The sequence below is a fragment of the Garra rufa genome, chromosome 18 (genome assembly GCF_049309525.1).
Source record: "Garra rufa chromosome 18, GarRuf1.0, whole genome shotgun sequence".
NCBI lineage: Eukaryota > Metazoa > Chordata > Actinopteri > Cypriniformes > Cyprinidae > Garra > Garra rufa.
The window spans coordinates 27459548-27482397 of NC_133378.1; the positions used below are offsets into that span (position 1 = coordinate 27459548).

Here is a 22850-nt window from a genome sequence, read left to right on the forward strand (position 1 = left end):
TCAATTTATATATATAACCTTAAGGCTAATATATTCATACTAAAAGCCCAAAAACTTTATTTTGATTTCAGGGTTTATTTGGTTTTCTAAAAGAACATAAAGAGAACAGAGGGTGTGCTATACTGTGAATTATTTTATTGATTCATAACTGTTTTCTTTAGTGGACGAATGAAATAATGAAAATGGCATAATCCAGAGTTGCTTGTTTCATTTTCATAAAGCTGGTGTTAATGCAGAGGTGTTTGTTTAAAAGTCAAGTAAGCACAGGCATCATGATTTACAGTCATTAGGTTCTTATGCATTATGCATCTGAGTTACTCTTGTTGTCTTCTGTCAACGGGGACTGTAGGGTCTCTCCAGCCCCATGTAATTACCTCTCCAGTGCTATTTTGGCCCAGTGGAGTTCTAATCATTCTCAAGCCTACTTAAACCTGTGTCCTATCACACGAACTTGAAGCATGAATAAATAAACAACTCAAAGTTTACCGCCAGTGCCACATGCATTCAGAGCAACATCACATGCCATCATGTATCCTAACTAAACAAAAAAAACGGTGGTTAAAGACAAGCATCACTGTTAATATTGCTCTAAACCCTACATATTAATGATAGTTTACTCACCCCCATGTCATCCAAGATGTTAATTTCTTTCTTCTGTTGAAAAGAAATTAAGGTTATTGAGGAAAACATTCCAGGATTTTTCTACATATAGTTGACTTCAATGGGATCAGTAGGTTGAAGGTCAAAATTGCAGTTTAAATGCAGCTTCAAAGGGCTCTAGACGATCCCAGCTGAGGAACACTGCACTTATCTACCATTTTCTAAAAAAAAAAAAAAAAAATTAAATTCATATACTTTTTTTTTTTTATCACAAATGTTCATCTTGCACTAGCTCTGCGATGGTTACTTCTTTGGTTAGTTCTTTGTCTCTGTACTCTGATTCAAAAAAGTAGGGTACAACTTCAAAATCGCCCGTTGTTGTTTTACCTTTTTTTGAAAAGGGTGTTTGACTTTCTTTGCACGTTCACTTTGTAAACACTGGGTTGGTACAAGTGCTAGTGAAGGATGAGAATTTGTGGTTAAAAAGTATATAAATTAGTATTTATTTATTTATTTTTTTAGAAAATGACCAATCGTTTCACCTACACATGAACCTTATTTTACAGCTGGGATCATGTAGGGCCCTTTGAAGCTCCACCGAAACTGCAATATGGACCTTGAACCCGCTGATCCCCATTGAAGTCCACTCTATGGATAAAAATCCTGGAATGTTTTCCTCAGAAACCTTAATTACTTTTCAATTTAAGAAAGAAAGACATCTTGGATTAAATTATAGGGAAATATATATTCTGGAGTGAACTAATCCTGTAAGTGATGATTTTGACTTGACATGCAATAAAATTAAAATGCAATAAAAAAAGGCAAAAGAGAATATCAGTGTTCATTCATTCATTCAACCGATTTATTCAAAAATACTTCGTGAAAATACTCTTGCTCATGAAGCTAAATAAAAAATATATGGCCCCATAAAGCCTGACATATTAAACTGTAATCACAAAAAAACTTGTTTATTGAACCATTGAAGACAAAAGACAAAATATCAAATAAAATCTATTGTATTATATTTTATACACCAGGTCCATATTGGCATGATATAATGAAAATGTAGCTTACACTAAACTAAACTCTGTCCTAAACTTTGTGGCAATTTGCCACAGTTTTGTAATCTTCGTATGCCCAAAATAAGCTGAAATTTTGATAGCTTGTAACGTAAATTAATGACTTATTGTACACAGAATGCATATAAATATTATTTGTCCCAATAATATGTCTTAGTAAGATATTTAATGAAAGCTCTGTAGTTTTAACTGTTGGGGAAAAAAATAATGCAGTTAAGTGCAATGATGACTGCGAGCCAAATAAATATTCCTTGAAAGCTTGTTCTATCATATTTGATACATTTTAACATGAATTTCCAAAAAGAAAAATGATGTATGGATAATCATGTAAACCTAAGTGCCATCAACCCAGTAAATGTTCATCTTGAAGTATTAATTATGATATAACAAAAAATATTATGTTTACTTAAATCATAAAAATAAATGATTAAAGCCTATTTAAATGCCTTAGAAATTCATGTATCAAATCTGATACATTAGGCTTTAATAAAGTAGGGTTAAATATATATTTTACAAGTCATTCTGTAATCTCATTTATTATTTCTTTTTTTAGACGTATTCTTCAACCTGTTGATCTCAGTATGCTACCAGGAGTCAGTGAATGATCAATGCACTGTGGTTTTGCCCTGCATGACACAGCCAATCCATCATGCAACAGCAGACCCCGGTTGAAGCTGTGGTCACGCTTGTCTGGTAGAGAGTACATAATTCACAGTTGATTTGCTTGCTTCTGGTGGTCAGAGCTCAGTGATGTGAGGACAGGGTGGTCGCAGTGTCACGCATTGATCCGGCACACTGACATTATACCAACAATCACAGACAGCTTGCTGCTTATTTCCTCATACTTCACCCGCACATAATCAAGAACAACAGACTTACTCTTATAATTACTTCACACCGAAAGTGAGCTTGTTAAAAATCTAAGATAAAATGATCAGAATAAAGACAAGACTGTTGCAATACTGAGTAAAAATGAGTCAAATTTTCTCTTAAGGGTTTCAAGACAGGAAGCCCATTATTAGAAAAGTTCAGTTGGGGACTGCACATGTAATACCAGTCTAATGAATTCCTCAGGAACATCTCTACGTCCTGTTCATTGGCGTATAGACTAACAATGGTCAGAATTCAACAATTCAAATCAATAGTACATCACAGCCACAAAGCAGCACTAAGACTGGCTTCGCTAACCCGCCCAACAGCAATCAAAGCCTACACATGCTCATTACAATGTAAGGTAGAACTACATCCGTACGGAAATAGATTGTTTTAACAAGACGGAACAGACGAGCAGGTCTCTTCATTAGTTTATCAGCATATGGAAATTGTATCTACATACATTGTCATTCTCAATGCTCCCTGACAAGCTGAAATGCTTTTTCCATTCATTATATAACTCGATTTATATTAATGACCAAAATTAAATGTCAAAATCTTTTCATTAGTCCAAAAATATTATTTTATATCATTCGACGTTTCAAAAAGTGCACCCCATGGGCTAAATTGCTAACATTTCCAATTTGACACATTTAGTGAAACTTGCAATACCACGGTAATACATTCCTTCCCTGAGCAATATCATAAAGCAGCATTAAATGCTATTAAAATGTCTTACCTGCCAGGATAAATTACAAGTATTTGGTACAATCATTAATGAATATTTTACCTCCCTTTTGAAATACTGTATTATAACAATAACGTTCCTCTAAAATGTTTACCTAGTAGGAGGGGTGGGCGATATACCGGTAGACACGATTAACCGGTAGAAATCTGTCAACTGGTAGAATTTGGACTATCGTCGCTATGGTTGTTGATGTGCTACGTGCTCATGAAAACTTCTGCGCGTATTTAAGCATTGTGGTTTAAAAACAGGTTTGAGCCGTTGAAATGCAATTTAGCAGCAACATAGAACTCATGCTGCGTTCCAGGCAGGTTTTTTAACTGGTAAATCACCACTTCAAACCACTACTCACGACTTTGTAGCGTTCCAGGCAAGTCACGCCAAACTGCCTGGGCACATTTATGAATTATTATTATTTTTATATTATTATTAATTTGATTGCAACGTTATATTGTCCTAAGCTCTATTTTTCCACCCTGTGCCACTTGCATAAACACCGCACCCATTAGGGCTGACTTTGTTGTTTCACGGGCTATGTTACGTCACTGGTAGAAGGTCGGAAAAACACGGGTTACGGGTTGTCTGGAACGCGGCATCATTTCGCTAACTGCGCGCACTGTCTCAGAGATAGTTTCTGAGCACTTTGAGAGAGGTGCGCGCACGTTAAGACGGTGTTCATAGAGCGCGGGAGTATTTAACCGAGGTATTTTTTTGCCGCTTTATAAGCTTTGAATGGTTAAATACACACACTTCCATCTGTCAAAATGCTTGTCTTTGCAAGTATCCTCATAAACACAGTAATTTAGGTCTTAAGTTAAAGAAAGAAAGAAAGAAAGAAAGAAAGAAAGAAAGAAAGAAAGAAAGAAAGAAAACACGTGTAACAGTAGGCCTACAGTTGAAGTCAAAAGTTTACATACACCTTGCAGAATCTGCAAAATGTTAATTATTGTACCAAAACAAAGGGGATCATACAAAATGCATGTAATTTTTTTTATTTAGTACTGACCTGAATAAGATATTTCACATAAAAGACATTTACAATAGTCCACAAGAGAAAACAATAGTTAAATTTATAAACATGACCCTGTTCATGATTCTTAATACTGTGTTGTTACCTGAATGATCCACACCTGTTTTTTTTTTGTTTTTTTTGATAGTTGTTCATGAGTCTCTTGTTTGTCCTAAACAGTTAAACGGTCTACTGTTCTTCAGAAAAATCCTTCAGATCCCACAAATTCTTTGGACTTTCAGCATTTTTGTGTATTTGAACTCTTTCCAACAATGACTGTATGATTTTGAGAACCATTTTTTCACACTAAGGACAACTGAGGGACTCATATGCAATTATTACAGAAGGTTCATATGCTCACTGATGCTTCACAAAGAAGCACAATGCATAAACAATGCATAAACTTTTTGAATTTGAAAGGTCAGGGTAAATTTCACTTATTTTGTCTTCTGGGAAACATGTGAGTATCTTCTGTATCTTCTGAAGGGGAATACTAAATATATATATATATATATATATATATATATATATATATATATATGATATTTAGACTAATTAAGAAATATGTACACATCTTCATTCTGTTCAAAAGTTTACACCCCGGCTCGTAGTGCATTTTATTTCCTTCTGGAGCATCAGTGAGTGTTTGAACCTTCTGTAATAGTTGCATATGAGTCCCTCAGTTGTCCTCAGTGTGAGAAAATGGATTTCAAAATCATACAGTCATTGTTCTAAAGGGTTGATACTGAAAAAACACAGAATTTGTGGGATTTTTTTTCTGAAGAACAGCAGTTTAACTTTTCAGGACAGACAAGGGACTCATGAACAACTATCACAAAAAAACTGCTGTGGATCATTCGGGTAACAACACGGTATTAAGGATCAAGCTTATGTAAACTTTTGAATGGGGGCATTTATATAAATTCAACTATTGTTTTCTATTGTGGACTTAAATGTAAATGTCTTTCATGTAAAATATTATATGCAGGTCAGTGCTAAATAAAAAATAACATGCATTTTGTATGATGCCTCTTATTTTAAAATAATTAACATTTTGATGTATGTAAACTGTTGACTTTAACTGTATATTGTATCCAGGCAGTGAATAATATGCAGTGTACAAAGCAAAAATAACTATATTGTGATATATATTGTTACTGTGAAATGAAATTACTTTTTTAGTCAAATTGCCTACTGATTAACTTGTAAATGACATGTATAGGATTGTTATCACTAAACGATACCCTGAATGATGGGTCAACTTTATAAGCAACAGACAAGAAACACTCAATTTTATAAATCAAAAATGAGCCACAGTCTGTATGTTTTCTTTGCTTAAAAACATGACATTTATTATGCTTTGGCATTTCCGTAACACACTAACATCAAAATAATCACTTTCCAAAAACTAGAAAAACACTGTCTGAATTTGTTTTTCTTTTTACATGGAGTGTTATGAAGCAGTCCAAAAATATAGAGCAAAGGTCTGTCAGTGTTTGTGCGTTTTGCGACGTTTGGCTCGGGTCTCTCTCTCAGTGTGTGGTTGTGAAGTTGACTGATTTTGAGCACTGAGGGATTGCAGGGCTTGAACTTGCTGTAGGCGTTTACTGAGCTCACTTTCACATGCCTGAACTAGCTCTGATGTCCTTTTATTGTCCCAGCCTAACACCTTCATCATGACCTCCACTCCATGCCCCGCCACCATCTGCATAAAAAATCCATACTAAACTATATGATCTTAAATAACCAAACACAAAAATGTACCAGTTTTTATTACATAATATAATATATTATTGGGGTTTATAATATTGTATCAAACTGAATAACAAATTGATTATACTTCTGTGGCTTGAGTGTGAAAAGAGTGAGTGACCCCTACTGATATATGACTGAAAGTTCAGTCAACATGACACCAAAATTAATCCTGTGAAACATACTTTTCACAAACCAGTCAATTCCTGATGTATAAAATTAAGTCCTGCCTTATTTTTTCCAGTTAAACACACACTGTTTCACCCTGAAATGCCATTTTATGCAGATAGAATGAGCTTGTTCATGTTGATGTCCATTCTCTATAATAATAATACGCTTAGTTTTTACACCATTCTTAAGAAATGATGGGAGATCTTACAAAAGAGATGTCATACCTGAAGTTCTTCATTGGACAGTCTGGTCTCTGGGTATTTTTTATCCTTCAGGACCATTAGCGTTGTGGAGCTGAACCCTGCTGCGGCCTCCACCTGTACCCCATCTGTCTCATCTAGTCTAGCGCCTGCAGCAATGACAGTGGTTAACGTCCTGAAAGCACTGGAAAGATTAGGGCTGTCACAGCAACAGATAAGCTGTTGATCATCCAAGCTGCTACTTTTCTTCATTCCACCAAGTACTGATAAAATGAACTTTCATGAACTGGTACAACATTTACAAATGGCTCAGCGATGCCATCTAGTGGAAGCAGAGTCAAAGCAACACTGAATGAATCGTTCACCCAAAAATAACAATTTGCTTACCAATGGGTCCTCTGCAGTGAATGGGTGCCGTCAGAATGTGAGTAATGATAAAAACATCACAAGTAACATCACATGACTCCAGTCCATCAATTAACATCTTGTGAATTAAAAAGCTGCATGTTTGTAATAAACAGATCTATTATTAAGTAGATATGTAACGGTAGTATCAATATCTTGGTATCACGATAGCAAAACTGTCTTGATATTATTGTGGTCACATAATGATATAAAAAGACAGGTCTTCCGGGCAAAAGTGTAGTTTTTAAAATATATTTAAACTTCTTATTCTAACATAAAAGGTCTTTAAAGTTGTATTTTGGGTCATTATGCTTTGGCACAGTATCTGTCAAATGAACTAAAGCACAGTACTGTATGGCTTAATCCGTTTATCAAGTCTGTTTTAGCTGCATGTTTCAAAGCCAAACGCACACTTTATTCAGGCAGTCAGCTCGTGATCGGAAACTTTATTGTGGATTTTGGGCCCATGTTCTAGAAAGAAACAATGATTTTAAAATGGTGAATTTGTTTCTTACAAACGCAGCTTTTGGCTTCACAAGACATTAATTGATAGACTGGAGTATTGTGGATTGCGTTCGAACTCTTATTCTCATGGCACCTATTCATTTCAAGAGGATCCATTTATGAGCAAGTGATATGATCTTACATTTCACAAAATTTGTTACATTGAAAGAAATCATTTTTGGTAAAACTACTCCTTTAAATAACTTCCTGTGACTTTACTTGATTTTTCTTGTATTGCTGGTATCTGAAATATATTCCTACTTTCTTCTTGTGGGTCCCAGGTGCCTTCTCGCTCCATGGCTTTCAAATAGAGCCTCAGTAACTCTTTGGACTGTCTCTCTTCTTCCTTGCGGTCCAGCATTCTCTGCAGCGTGTCTTGTAAGACTTGGGTTTTCTGCTGTGAAAATTCCAAGGCTGCAGCCAGATCTGAGCATCGTATATCAATCAGACTCTGTAAAAACGCATTTATACAATGATTCTTTAAAAACCACAGTACAACAATGGCTATTTACACACTTTTTACAATACATGTAAATTATAACAGTCAAATACACAGTACTGCGCAAAAGTCTTAGGCCACTAGTATTTTCACCAACAAAAATATGGTTTAAAGTCAGTTATTTCTATCTTTTGCTATAGTGTGTCAGTAGAAAATATCAGTTTGCATTCTTTTTGCCATTAATTGTAATAATCCAGTGAGATTTTTGTTTGCACAAGGAGTTTGACAAAAGCCAGTGCTCCACACAGAGATCTGATCTCATCATCATCCAGTCTGTCTTAAATGACATGAAGAAACAGAACAAACTGAGACAGACTAAATCCAGAAGAACTGTGGCAACGTCTCCAAGATGCTTCAAAAAACTTACCTGCAAAGCTACCTGAAAAACTATGCGCAAGTGTACCTAGGGCAAAAGCTGTTTTAAACGCAAAGGATGTTGATTTCATTTAGTTAATAGAAATTAATTGATAAAGAAATCTATTTATGACAGCATTCTCATTTTACAACAGTACTGTAACTTTGTAGGTAGGTCTCTTTAAGCATCTTGAAGACATTGCCACAGTTCTTCTGGATTTAGTCTGATATTTCCTACTGACACTACAGCAAAAGATAGAAACCATTTTTAGCTGGTGAAAATACTAAGACTAGGACTTTTGCACAGTACTGTAAATCCCAAAATAACAAGCCAGAATCACGCAGACCTGTAGATCCGCCTCGGACATGAGGATAAGACTGGCCATGTCCTGTCTGAGCTGCTCTGCCAAACTGCGCCAAGATTCAAACCCATCAACAACGTCATGTCCATCTACCTCCACATAAGTAGACTTTCTGCAAGGCTGTGCTGTCCCTCCATCAGCTAGACAGAATAGACCAGTTTAGATTAGTAAGTGTGCTGAACAAATCCTGAAACATTCTGGAATAGGTTATATTCACCGTGATGAGAATGCATCCATATTTCGTTGGCACGCAACAGCATGAATTTTGTATTTGCTGGCAGACACAAAAAGTAAGCCTCATCTTCTACAATTGTCCCATCATCTTCTAACACCACTGAGACTGATGCACTGGAACTGAACCCTAGAGCCGCAGCACCTGTGGGTGACAGAGATGAAGAGAATGTGTCAAATTTCAAATAGAGCATAGGCTGAACAGCTAACTTTTAGAAACCGAGAGAGAGAGAGTCAACAATACTGAATAGATTCTGAAAACGTCATATTTTAAACATTCTTTTCTAAATATAAAATTATTTATTCATAAACATTATTTGGTTGATTTTATTTATAATTTTATCTCTTATTTATGTTCTAAAATTATTTAAAACTTGACTCTTACATATTCTCTTACATTAAAGTATGCCTATTGTACGTAAAACTATTTAAAATGTGCCATATAAATAATCTATTTCACTGTTTTTTTCAAACCCACCTTTTGTTTTGAGCTGATCCAGAGAGGTTACCGCCAGTCCATAATACTTCTCTCGGCTAATGTTACACACTTTACACGCATTTAATTCTGCCATGGTGTAAAAGTTCAAAGTTCATAATTCGTATCTTCAAAGCTTCACACTTTGTTCTTGGCTGTTATTTTTGTGTCTAAAACATCATAACTCACATAACACGTAACATTGTCACTAACTGTCTGACAATGTAACGTTATCACAAATTGAAACTAAATAAGCAACATTTCGGCTTCCGTGTTTTGAAATGTGCTGATCGAGTCTGTAACAGCTTGTTGGCCTTGCGATGTGAACGAGTCGTTTATTTGATTCGAATCTTTTAAATGAATCAATTAAACCGATTCACAAAGCAGACTGAACTCTTATCCCCTTGAAATCGTTCTTTGAAATGAACAGTTCAAAAGAACCGACCAATACAAATGACTCGAACTTCGTATCACTAGTTCAGACTGAAGTAATCGAGCACCGGCGAAGGGTTAGCGTCCTTAGCCTTCTGGCTAACAGCTCTGAGAAGATGGCATCCCCGGACCAACCTGACCACCAAAATCAGGTAGATGATAACATTCATCCAGCTAACAACTTGCATTTTGATTGTTCAACCTTGGAAATGCATTGTAAACGCGCAATTTGTCACGCTTTAATTATTGATAAGCTCATAATCTGGCTGTCCCATGTTGTTTTGGAAAAGTTTTAGCTGGTTTGCTAGCGCCCTGTTCACTGTCTCATCCCATGCAGTTAGACAGATGTGTGTGACAGGTGCAGGCCACAGAGAATAGTGCCTACAGGAGATTTCACTGCAGATATATCAATGAATCAGGCTCTGTGAAATAAAATAAGCGCTATATGGACAATTATCTGGAAATGTTCAGTCAGGGGTCGTTGACCCTGAAAACATGACACTTGACATATTCATCCCTCCATGTGCTCATCTGTCTCATTAAATAACTCAGTTTTATCTGTGTTTACAGCCAACATGTATGCATCATGTATACAATGTATCAGCAACGAATTAAAGGGATAGTTCATCCAAAAATGAACAGTCTGTTATCATCTTACCCACCTTCATGTTGTTCCAAACCTGTATCTATGAAAAATAAAGGTGTATTAGAGATATGATAATTCTATACTATATTCAGCCGTGATGCAAAGTAGTTGAAAAAGCAATAATGGCTAAAAAATTAAAGAATGAATATGCATTTATTTTAAATGCATACTTGACCTAACTACTTTAAGAACATGTCTCACCTTTGTTTCAGTCTGTGTGCTTATTTTCGTAATAATATGTAATAAAATATATTTAGAAATTATCTTAAGTGACATTATTTCATTCATTTCATTTTTATTTTTAGATTATTCATTTTTCATAATACTTTAATCCATTAATTATACTTTATTACTTATTACTTACTTATTTTCCATTACTCATCTTTCTAAAATGTTAAATTTGACTTATATTTTTCCTTAAATTATGTAAAGTACTTTGAATTATTGCTGCTTAAAATGTGCTATATAAGTCAGCAATGAGTTAAAGGGATAATAATCTGTCTTTTCCTTTTTTTCTCTCTCCAAGACTCCATATGATAACAGACTTTTCAATTTGGGCTTGCAGTCTTTTACTAAATGTTCTTGTAACAAATTTAATGTCTTCACTTTAAGGTTAAATTGTGAATCTTGCATGATGATGTACAGTTTTCTCTATTAAATACTATTATGGACACATAAGTTGGTCATAAATACCTGCATAGAAAATATATGAACAACTGTTTAAGATATGCTCATTTTTAGTTAGGTTTTTGAAAGTATGTTGAGTTAACAACGGTTGCTGAGTTTTGTTGCGATCAGTTTGTCAACCATGTTAGTGTTTGTTGGCCCAGTGTGAAAACGACAGTTTTGATTTTCAAAATACTAAATCTTTTGCTATCTTTAGAAAGTCTAAACTAACGGTTTGTTAGTGCAAACCATTCAAGATAAGAAGTTATGTGTGCTGATATTTGGCCTGTTTTTGAGAGTATTGAGATGCCTTTAGTTACAATCAGGTTTTGAAAAGTACATAGCAGATGTTGTAGCCTAGACACTAAAATTATAGCTTTGCTATTACATAAAAAATTAAAACGTAACATGTATTAAAATGGAGAACAGTTAGTTTAGTTATTAAAATATTGTAATAATTATAAGTAACAATTGTAATATTTCCCTGGTTTTGATTAAATAAATGCAGCCTTGTTGAACAAAAGAATCTTATGTCAATGTATAAACTGTTACTATTGTGTCCTTGAGCCCAACACTAGACTAGTACATTTACAGTAAGTCAATTTTGCTTAAAAGAGTCCACTGAATGGCTAATTGGTAAATTAAATTGCAGGCTTACTTAGTGCTCTAAAGTGGATCTAACAAATAGTATCATGCACTGTTCAGAACCAAAACAGCAAAGCCTACAGAGCCAGTCCAGGCCTGGCACAATTACACAATGATGGTAAGGCCAGGAGTATTAATGGCATTGAATGGCCATGAATCAGTAATGCAGTAACATTCTGTCAAGAATTGTATTACAGTTTATAGACAGTTAGGGTTAGTGAGACTTGCGTTTAACCTCTTTTAGGCTCATGGAGAGGGAAATTAGTTTTATCATTAAGACAATTAATCAAAGATGTCTTACAAGTAGATCCTATAATTTCAGCCTTTATTTGCTCTGTGATGATGCTATTGTATTGTGGTTCATTTTTAAATGATGTGGCTTTGTAAACTACCATTCAAAATGTTGGGGTTGGTAAGATATTTATTTTTATTGTTTTTGAAAAAAAGTCATTTATGCTACAAGGCTGCATTGATATAACCAAAAATACAATAAAACATAATGTTGGAAAGTATTGTTACAATTTATATATTTATATTTTTTATATTATATTTTTATTTTCAATATTTTTATATAATTTTTCAGCATTTCAATTTCTTTCTTTCTTTTTTATGGAATTTTTTTTTTTTTTTTTTTTTCAGTGTTTCTAGATGAATATGAAATTTAAAAGAACACTTAATACATTTTATACATCCTTGCTGAAAAAAGTATTTTATTTTCTTTAAAAAAAAAAAGGAACGGTAGTGTACATTTCTGTTGGGGAATTTTTTATTGTTATATTAATATTATTAAAAGGTCTTATGAATGTAAAAGATGTCTACACTCTGAGAATAACGTTAAATGGCCTTTTCACTGGCTAGAGCTGTCATTTAGAGTCTAGCACACGTGTCATAAATGTTTCCACTAGATGGCGCTGTAACACAAGCCTGCTTTTTTTCAGAACGCTGTTCCTGCCAGAGAAGACGCGGCGGCTCCAAGAGAAGCGCTGGTAAGTGATTGTGAGTCAGACTTAGTAACTAGTACGCGTTATTCTCTACAAGGATTTTATAGCAGTAAAATCAGGTTAAAACACTGAATAATGATTGAATTTCATTGGTTTGTATTGCCATTTTTGTTTTACCATATGTTTAGAATGCAACAGAAAAAAACAGAATTGTTGGCTAAAATTGTACAGTTCTTACCGTTATTTACATATTTTTTGGTCATCGCTTCCTTTATAATATAAAGCTGTCTTTGTAGAAGCAGATAACCCAGGTGTGACTATTTTACAGAGATTTTACCACTTTCTTAGTGGGCTCAGTGAGATGATATATAAAAGACTCATTAAATTCATCAAAAGGGACAGTAGAAGATTTCTACTTCAGACAAATGCTGTTTATTTAAACTTTATATTAATAAAAGGATAAAGAAAAATCACAATATTCACAAAATATTAAGCAGCACAACGTTTTCAACATTGATAAATGTTTATTGAGCACTTAATCAGCATGTTACAATGATTTCAGAAGAATCATGTGACACTTAAGACTGAACTAATTGCGAAAAATTTGGCTTTGCCATGACAGGAATAAATTACATTCTAAAATATATTAAAATACAAAACCTTTATCGTTTAAATTGTAATAATATTTCTCAATATTACAATTTTTACTGTATTAATTACATGAGTGTGAGAGACTTTTTCAAAAACATTAAAAATCTTACCAACGCCAAACATTTGAACCATAGTGTATGATCATGATTTTTCATAGTGTTTTCACAGTGCGTCATCAATTGGCCATATTGGTGGAACTGAATGTAAAAGGGTCACTGAACTGAACGAAACTTGCATATTTTGCTGATTATTGTCAGTTATTTTCACGTTTTGGGCTGTACAAATCAGTCGGACCAGGAAAACATTTGGAGTACTATAGACTGACAAAAGTTATAACAAATCAAGGAGAAGAGTGCAACAAAAAAAAAAAAAAAGCCTGTCTGATGAATAAAAGGCGTGTTTATCGCCTTTTGTGTTAGTTCTTATAATTTCTGGTAAGGTAGGAGAAATATTAGGCTAATATCTTGTTGCTTGTATTGCTATTAACTTTAGTTTGTCAAATCAGCTCTGATAGCCTTGTGGGCATTCAGTCATATAGTGCAGTTGTGCTTCAGGTGTCCCAAGTTGGAATCTTGCCTCATGGATCTTTCCCGATCCTACCCCACTCTCTCTCCCACTTGCTTTCTGTCATATCTTCACTGTCCTATTCAGAAAAATGGAGAAACGCCAAAAACAAAGGCAAAAAAAAAAAAAAAATCTTTTTCAAAAAATCAGTTTGTCAAAATATTGCGCCTTTTCCTGCTTACTAAGTTCTTCTCTATATGATTTAGCAGCTTCCACACGTTTTTCCCATGGTTTAGACGACATAAATTAAAACAACGTATTCAGTAGTACATTAACCATGCAATCCATGCTATTGTTTACATCCGAGTATCTCCAATATGGCCACGCATCTGGGTAACTGACCAAATTGTGATGTAAGTGCAAACCCTCTATAGATAGAATGTGAATCAGCATGTCATCTGAAAACATTTGACCATCAATTAGTACGTGATTTGCGAGTAGGCAGTTTTGCGAACAGCCAGGGTATGAATGTGAGTAATCCTCACCCATCCTCAGTAGCGGAACTCCTCTCTTTCTTTTATTGCTCTTAAACTAGGAAGTTCTTGGATTATCTATGGCACATTTGCTATCATTGGACAATTAGGCTATGTATTGTGCGGTTTTGTGTGATGTGATTTTCCGCTATGAATGATATCTAGCCATGCTCAAAGCAGTGTCCTTAACAGCGGGGAAAAATGTCGATTATTAAGGCTTCTTGGCTTTCTAACTGCTTGACAAGTCCCCCTTTTTTTCCTCTGCTTTTCTCTTTTTGATGAGCTGCTCTTTCCCAGTTAAGTGGATTATTACAGCTCTGGATAATTCATGTCACAAGGCATTATTTGGATGGGGTGAATAATTGAAATCTGTGTCTGAAAGGATTTGATGTGGATGAGCGGAAGGGGAATAGTGGCAGGGCTGGAGGGAGGCTCTGAGCGCGAGTGCCGGGGTGTCAGGCTGGGGACACCAGTCACGTTAACAGGTTCTGACTCACCTCACCGGATGGGCGGCCCTCGCTCCTCGGTGGCAGGCGACTCTGGCTGGAGTGTGAGCCAGAGCAGGTCTGGACCTGCGCTGCACTCTGGCCTGTCAGTCAAACCCAGTACCAGGCTGAGCTCTCGCCTCCAGGGGTTGTCCTTCCTGGCCTGTCCCTCTCCCACACACTTCATTATTTCTTTATTTAACCGCCCCCTCACTTTTTCCTTTTCTTTCCTTTCTTCTCATTTCCTTTCCTTCCTGTTCTTTTCCTTCTTCATTTCCTTTTTCACTTTCATTTTTGTTTGTCCTTTACATTTCCTTACATTTTCCTTTTTTCATTGCCCTTTGCTTGTAGTTTTCCATTTTCCTTTCCTTTTCCTTGTCATTTTCATTACTTTTTCTTCCCTTTACTTTTTAGTCTGTTCATTTTTTTCCATTCTTTGTTCTTTTCTTTCCATTTTCACTTTTATTATCTTGTCCCTTTGCATTTTCCTTACTTTTCATTTCTTTACATTTCCTACTGCCATTTCCTTGTCTTTGTCCTTTTCCTTTACTTTTCTTTCAGTTCTTTTTTGCTCTTTTTCTGTGTTTATCTTTTCACTTTCTTTTCCTTTTCCATTTCCCTTTCCTTCTTTCCTTTCCATTACTGTTCTTTTCTGTTTTCACTTTCATTGTCTTGTCTCTTTGCATTTCCCTTTCCTTCCACTTCTTAACATTTCCCTTTGACAGTTCCTTGTCTTTTTGCCATTCCCTTTCCTTTTCCTTTATTTTCTTTTTTTTTTGTCTTGCCACTTTCCTGTGTTAGTTTATTTCCCTTTTCTTTGTTTTTCCTTTTCCGTTTCCTTGTCCATTTCTCTTTCTATTCCACGTGCTTTCCATTATTTTTTTCTTCCCGTTACTTTTAGGTCTTTCATTTTTTTCTTTCTTTGTGTTCTTTTTTCATTTTTTACTTTCATTGTCTTTATTATTTTATCACATTTCCCATTGCCATTTACTTTTTTACATTTTCTTTTCCTTTTCCTGTTCTTTTTCCTTTTCCCTTTCCCCTCCTTTTTTTTTCTTTTTACTTTTTGAGCTCCTTTACATTTTTTAATTTCTATTTCTTTTTTCCTTTTCTCTATTCCTTTTTTATTACCTTTGTGTTCCTTTTTTATTTCCATTTGCCTTTTCCTTTTATATTTCCCTTTCCTTTATCATAATTTCCCTTTCCTATCCATTACATTTTCTTTACTTAGTGTTCTTTGCCTTTTCCGTTTTTATTTTATTTTCACGTGTACATTTTCCTTTTTATTCCTTTTCCTCTTCTTTTTCTTTATTCATTTTGTCTGTGCTTATTTATTTATCTATTCATTTTCTCTAGTTCCTTTTCCCTCTTCCTCTTCCTGCCACCTGAACACCTGAAAGTCACAACCACATCTGCATGTGCATTCATTATTAAATCACAGAATGCCCATAAATTCCCAAATGAGTAACATGCCTGAATGTAGCAGCCAAAGCCAAAGATTTAACCATATTCACAGTTGGTTGAGTTAAAAATCAACCCCCCAGACCACCTCAGGCTGTCAGAGAACCATGTTTGTCAGCGCTCTTGTTTGCTTTTTAGACTTCTGTGGTGGGCTTTCTGCCTCAAAGGTGTGTGAAAGGTTAAATATCTTTCCCTCCAGTGGTGTTTTGCGGTACCCTCCTGCGATCTACCGCCAGTGACTGTAACGCTCAGCGTGTTGGCATGGTAACTGCCGGCTCCATGGGACGCTCTCCCATCCTCGCTCTGCCCGCTGGGGCTCCACCGTGCGCCCCAAATATCACTGGCCTCCTGTGGAAAGAGCGAGGGATGCAGGAGCAGAGGGAGGAGGTGAAAGGAGCAGGGAGGGGGAGAAAAAAAAGGAAAGTTGTCAGAAGAACATCCCGCTCTCGCCGCAACTTCAAAAGCTCCCCTTCCCCAGGATATTAAGCAACTGTGATGAAAAATTTAGCAAGCGTTAAATAAGGCGCTTTGAAGTGATCTGTTTTGGCTCTGCAGTTTCTGAATTTCCGGAGCCCCTCTGCTATCACCACCACGCTGGAAAAAAGAGACAACATCCCTAAAGCCTAGGAATTGGGGTCTGCCTGACGAGACGCCAGTGTTGACATTATAGCCAGTGGCATTGGCCATTGCAATGACTTGGCGCTCTCATTTACACTATTATTTTTTTATACCATACACCTTGCTGTTGCCTCTTGCCCTCTAGGCATTGGAGATAAATCTGTTGCTCAAATGTTGGTTTGCACCTTGCAGGGATTTGTGTAAAATAACACAGATTGCAGAAAGTATAGTTGACCCACCAGGAGCGTTCATTTATAGGCTATGGGTCGCTGTAGACATTTTGGGACAGCATTTGACTTTTGTTTCAATTTCTCTGGTTCCTGATTACGAAACTTGAAAGTTAATTATTGAGGGAATGAGGGGTGGTTAGCCAGTAATAACCCAAAAGACTTACTCTGTGCTCACTTTCAAACTGTGCTGCAATTTAATTTGCCTGGGGATCCATCCTCGGACTTTTCTCTTTTTTCCCTCCCTTTGCTCATTACTTTAATTGTAATTGTAATCCTTTATTGGAGCTGTCTGCAGTAAAGGAGAGTTATGGTTGGCATGGGGGCACGGGCCACAGAGATATTTCATGATTGTTGGGGATGATGGTCACTAGGTGGCGATGAGCGGGCCAATGAGGGGTCTCTCATTCCTGAGAGATTGCCTTGAGGATCTGACTGGGTTGATTGAACGGCACACCTTGGCAGAACATATTTTCCAAAGGTGTCGGTGCCCAGACTTTTTTCTGTTCTGCAGGTTTTTAACCACTGCTTTGGCTGGAAAAAATTATGAAGTCCGTACCAAACTTTTACATTTTCCTTATGTTTGTATACAATTCACAGCTACTTCAATTACCTTATTTTACCTGTCCTTCTGGGTTTAGCACAGATGCATTAATTTGATAACAAATTACAGTCATTTGTAATTAATTAATAAGGTAATTAATTATATTAAAATGTAAAATATGTTTGGGATGCATTACAAACCGGACGATTCGTTGGACTAATCCTATTACATTTAGAAAAAGAGCTATATGTGTTGTTTTTTTTTTGGTTGGTTTTTCCTCACTTTTATTCATTTCTAAATAGCTTATGCCTGTGCGCATTTTACTTTCACTTTCGAATTAGCACAAATTCAGCATCATTTGATTGAACTGACATCAACAAAACAGTACGACAAACTCACTTATACATAGAATCGAGGGCAAAAAAAAACTACTACGTTCGACTATGAAAAAATATTTAGGAGCACCATGTGCGACTGACCCGATCAGCATATTTGTATTTGCGCTCAGGGGAGCTTTAAAGGTTTCTACGTGTTTTTGCAATGTTGAGTAATCTATCACAGACATATCTGATGAATCCTTTCGTAAACAAAGTGTAGAGAGAGTGTAAATAAGAGATTGATTGATTGTGCAGTATAGAGAGCTTTGTTTATTATAATAGAGCTTTGTGAGATGAGTGACAGCTTTTAATACTTTTTTAAGGAAGTTTGTAAAAGATATTGATTTAATAAAACAGTTAAATAAATAAATAAACAAGATATAAACAAGAAGTTATTATTAAGTGACTTACTTTGTCTGACTATAACACTATTGTCTGATTTTGCTCTATTTCGTCGTCAAAAGTCTGAAACAAGTCACAACTGAGCCGCTCTGCATCTCCACTCAAACACAGCGGCGTTTTGTTTATGAATGAATGTGCTTTTTTAAATGAATCTAGTGAAATGATACAATTTCTCATTCATAAAGACAGTCACTTGCTTTATTCCTGAATGAACCAGCCGTTCAAACAAATCAAATGAATATGATTAAGTAATTAAATCAGTGTCTTGCTGCCACCTGCTGGCAGATCTTTTCAGTTATTTAAATCATTTAATATTTCTGTATTCAAAATGTTAGATTTAAAACATTAATCTCAACATGAATTTATGAATTTGATTGCACTCATGCCATCTCTGAGCCTCATTAAACACACGAAAAGGTAAAAACAAAGGTAAAAACAAAATTCTCCTGTAAATCACTTTAAGGAGTCAAATATCACTTCAAAAATATCAATTTTTTTATCAGTTTTTTGATTATTGTTTAGAATGTGCTCCTGAAATTTTGACTGTCCACCTACATTTTTTCAGAAGTGCTCCTAACAAGAAAAGTAAGCGTAGAGCCCTGGATTGACAACTTTTTTCATTAAGAATGTTAAGGCCTGATCCGCCTGAAAATCATAACCAATGATCTGATACGGAGCCATCAACCTCCCAGGTCATGTCAAGCCCTGGTCCGGAGATGACATTAGATAATGAGCCAATTTTAAGTTCAAATTTCAGCTTAGTGAAGCACTTTAAGCACTAACACTTTATCAATAAATTACCTTTCTTATAGAATTGTGCTTTAAATAAAGAACTTTATGTTGACCAGATTGTTAGTTAATCATTTGCAAGTCAATATATGCCTATAGTTAGACTAACTAAAAGTTAGTCTAGACCCCTGAATAACTTACTATAACTTTAAACTTAAATAAACTTAAATATAAAACACTAAAAATCAGCAAACACAGTGGAACCATATAAAGAAACAAAGGTTAAAAAAGCTTACAAAATCATCTTAGATAAAAGTCAAAAGACCTTCCGAAGTCTAAAATATTTTTAAAGCAGGAGCTTTTGTATTTTGTTTCAAAATCACCTTTCTCACCTCGACTCACACTCCTCACATGATAAAAAAAAAAAGCCTCCTGCTGCTGTTCTGAGATGCAACTGTTGTTCGGCACACTGCATTATTCAAGGGGAAAAAAAGATCATACTTTATGAAGTTTAATCAGTTCTCATTTTTGCGAAACAATATTGATTGTTAAATCCTAGGAATCGATTAGTCTAGACTGTTTTCAGTTAATAAACAGAACATTGTAGCGCGCCTTCCATCATAAATCACAATAAGCTTTGTGCTTTGTTACTTTTGATATGAAACAAAGTCAGAGATTTCAAATTCTGTCTATTTTATTACAATATAAAAAAAATGCCTTTTTAGCTCTGTTTAATGTGAAGTGACAGATCGCTGTAGCTCCTCATTCGAAGAGAAGTGTCAGCACGAAGCGCACATGAACTGATCATTTCCTCCTCTTTTTCCAGCACTAAATAAATATTAATAAACATTCAAAGGTACAACTTACCGAAATCCATATTCTGTCACATGTAATCGCTTAATCAGTGTTTCAACTGCGGAAAGCCGTCTATATAGTAACTTGTAAACAATATGTCACATAACGTCACATTTACCTCAGAAAAACCACATTCTGCGACCATAAACTTATAGCTAGAAAAATTTAGAAAAATCCTCTAGAGAAGAGAATTATGCATTATTGCTGAATATATGCACCAATTAACATATTAATTACAATTTCACTGTTCTTTAGTGTTTAATTTATGTTTGAATAAATCATTTAAATGTTTATATTTCAAAAATTGGAGTAAAAATATAATTATGTAATTGTAACTTTATTATTATAAAAGCTTTCTTGAGTGTAATTTAAGCAATTGTATACAAATCAGTTCATTTTATTCTTTAATATTACAGTAATGTAGTACCAACTGTCTCCCATGTATATTTTACAGCATTAGTGACAAAAAATTGGCATGTACTGTACCTGATGTATATCCAAAATAATCAATATTGAATCAGAAATTGAATCAAATCGCAAGCTTGTGAATCAGAATCGAATCGTGAAATTTGTTTTAAAACCCAGCCCTATTAGTTAATATAAAAAGTTTGCTGAAACTAGTAATGTGCTCATACAGTATGTGCATTTTAGAGATGGATTAATAGGTTCAGCTCACAAGTATTAGTGTGACATGCGGAAGTTTATTTAGTGTTGTTGCAATTGGCAGTGTCTTGTCCTGAGCTGTTTGAGCTTGTGGTTAATGACACAGGAAAGGCCTGCGGTTTTATTGTTGCTGTGTTGCACTTTTCCGCCCCCCACCAACCTTGTCCCAGCCGCCTTGAAGGGGCTCTGTATGAATTTTCACTGTCGCATCCAAGGGCGAGCGGTACAGGGTCAGCTAATTGCTTTTATAATTATGATTTCACGTCAGATTTATCGTGCATGCTTGAAGTCTGCAGATCAGGGGCTTCGGAAAATGTGTTTACAGCTCTTGGCTCGACTCATTCTCCTGTTTCAGTTGGTCTTTTTGACTCAATTTACCAGATTAGAGGTGAATAGATGAGACCTGGCTTCCTCTTCAAGCCCCAGTGTGTATAATTTCAGAACTCCATCTGTAAAGTCCCCTACTGAATGCATTTGTTTACTGCTGTGAAATGCTCATTTAATGACTGAGGGATGACACAAACCAGAAATCCCAGTTTTGCGTTTGAACCGTGAAATGGCGTCTCTCCAATCCTCATTTGTTTTCGGCTTGACTCTGTGACACTAGTCTTAGTGGCTGTGTTATTTAGCCTCTTTTATAGTAGTTTCCATAACTGTAAACGGTTAGTTTTTTTTTTTGATTTTGGTCATATATATTTTTTTCTGGTTCTCTTTGAAAAGGCTAAGCAGATAAAGACGAGTGGCGCCCAGATTTCTTTACGTTGTGGTTTTGGTCTCATGTGTGCTTTTGGACCAGATTTCTGGAGCCGGTCCCCTCGAGGCCAAATTCAGCAGATTTATGGCCGGACATCTTCCCACATGAAAAGCACGTCTCTTTTCTTTAAATTTTCTTCTTTTGTGTGTGTGTGAATTTTTCTTTACAGTCTGTTGAGGGAGTCTTTGCTGATATCAAATCTTGCTTTTTTTCTTTTGATGTTTCTCTTGCCAAAGTCTTTTGACATTGGGTAAAGTCATAATTCTAAGCCATCAGCAAATAAACTGATCTCAGCATCAAGAGTTTAAGAGCTATTGCTAAACATGTTATTACATTACATCATAGTGACTGTCGCCTCCCTAATGATTACTGTCAAGGTAACAGTGCAGTGATGGAAACATACAGTAATACCATGTTACTTGGATACAAAGTGAGGTTCATTTGTGGAATTATAAATTAATACGTAAATGTATTCAAATTAAAAGTTCTAAAACCTTGTTTATATTACTGTTCATAAAGTATTTTTATATTCAGCCAGGATGTATTAAATAACTCCCGGTGACACCCAGTGTTTTGTTTGTTTGGCATTCATATGGGAAGATTCATTAGTTTTGTCAGGTGACTCAAAGCTAGTGCTGGGCGATATACCAGTTTAATTTGAATTACGCAAACGGGAGGAATTTATAAAAAAATGGCATACCGGTACAAGTGCCTAAGCAAAGTATACAGCGTTGTAATTCCTGTTAATTGCACTTCTGGCTAATAGTTGGAAAACTTTTAGAACTATTATTAACACACAACTAATTATTTAACTCTGCAAATAAACCAACTGGAAACGGCCATTAACAGAAGCCTAATACCCTGAAGACAAACGCAAAAAAGAGTAAATACTGTAGCAGGCAGATCAGCTCACTGTTCACGATGAGCAAAATATAGGAAAAAAATGATAAATACTGAACTTGGGATGAGGTTTATATGAATGTATCTCTGAGAGGAACTGACTGTCTTCAGAAAAGTTTAGATAGGTATTTTCTTTTCATCTTACCTCTGTATAATCAAAGACTATAGGCTACCCAAGATGTGTCACTTCTAGAATTTTGAATGGGGAAAAATGCAACGCTCAATATGGCTGCTCTAACGAAGGAAGTCCCGCCTTTTGAATAAGGCCCTATTTACACTTGTGCATTTTCATTTGAAAATTTTTAAATGAAAACGATCCTCATCTACGCTGGCGTTTCAGAAACAACCAAAAATCCATGTCACATGACCATTCATTTACACAGTTATTAAGATTACGCAGAGTGAATGTGGGCAGCCACGCTATCGTTTTCAAAAGTCATTGTTTTGTTCCGTTTAGGGCTGTCCCTAACGATTATTTTGGTCAAGTAATCTGTTTGTTATTCTGATGATTAATCAAGTAATGAGATAATTATAATATATATTTTTTGTAGTGATAAA

The 22850-nt window shown here is 35.4% G+C and overlaps 2 protein-coding genes across 2 annotated transcripts in view; one reads left to right on the forward strand and one right to left on the reverse strand.

Moving 5' to 3' along the window:
• Positions 1–5631: 5631 nt before the first annotated feature.
• dffa (DNA fragmentation factor, alpha polypeptide) lies at positions 5632–9548 on the reverse strand. Its single transcript, XM_073823557.1, has 6 exons — positions 9263–9548; positions 8771–8929; positions 8539–8693; positions 7600–7789; positions 6454–6578; positions 5632–6011 (listed from the first exon to the last, which is right to left on the reverse strand). The coding sequence occupies exons 1-6, from the start codon at positions 9354–9356 to the stop codon at positions 5796–5798; spliced, it is 939 nt and encodes a 312-aa protein (XP_073679658.1). The 5' UTR covers positions 9357–9548; the 3' UTR covers positions 5632–5795.
• Positions 9549–9769: 221 nt separating this feature from the next.
• pex14 (peroxisomal biogenesis factor 14) overlaps positions 9770–22850 on the forward strand; it is a 91100-nt gene continuing 78019 nt past the window's right edge. Inside the window, exons 1-2 of the mRNA XM_073823498.1 lie at positions 9770–9843; positions 12587–12634. Coding sequence (XP_073679599.1) covers positions 9808–9843; positions 12587–12634 — 84 coding nt within the window. The 5' untranslated portion in view covers positions 9770–9807. The remainder of the gene's footprint in view (positions 9844–12586; positions 12635–22850) is intronic.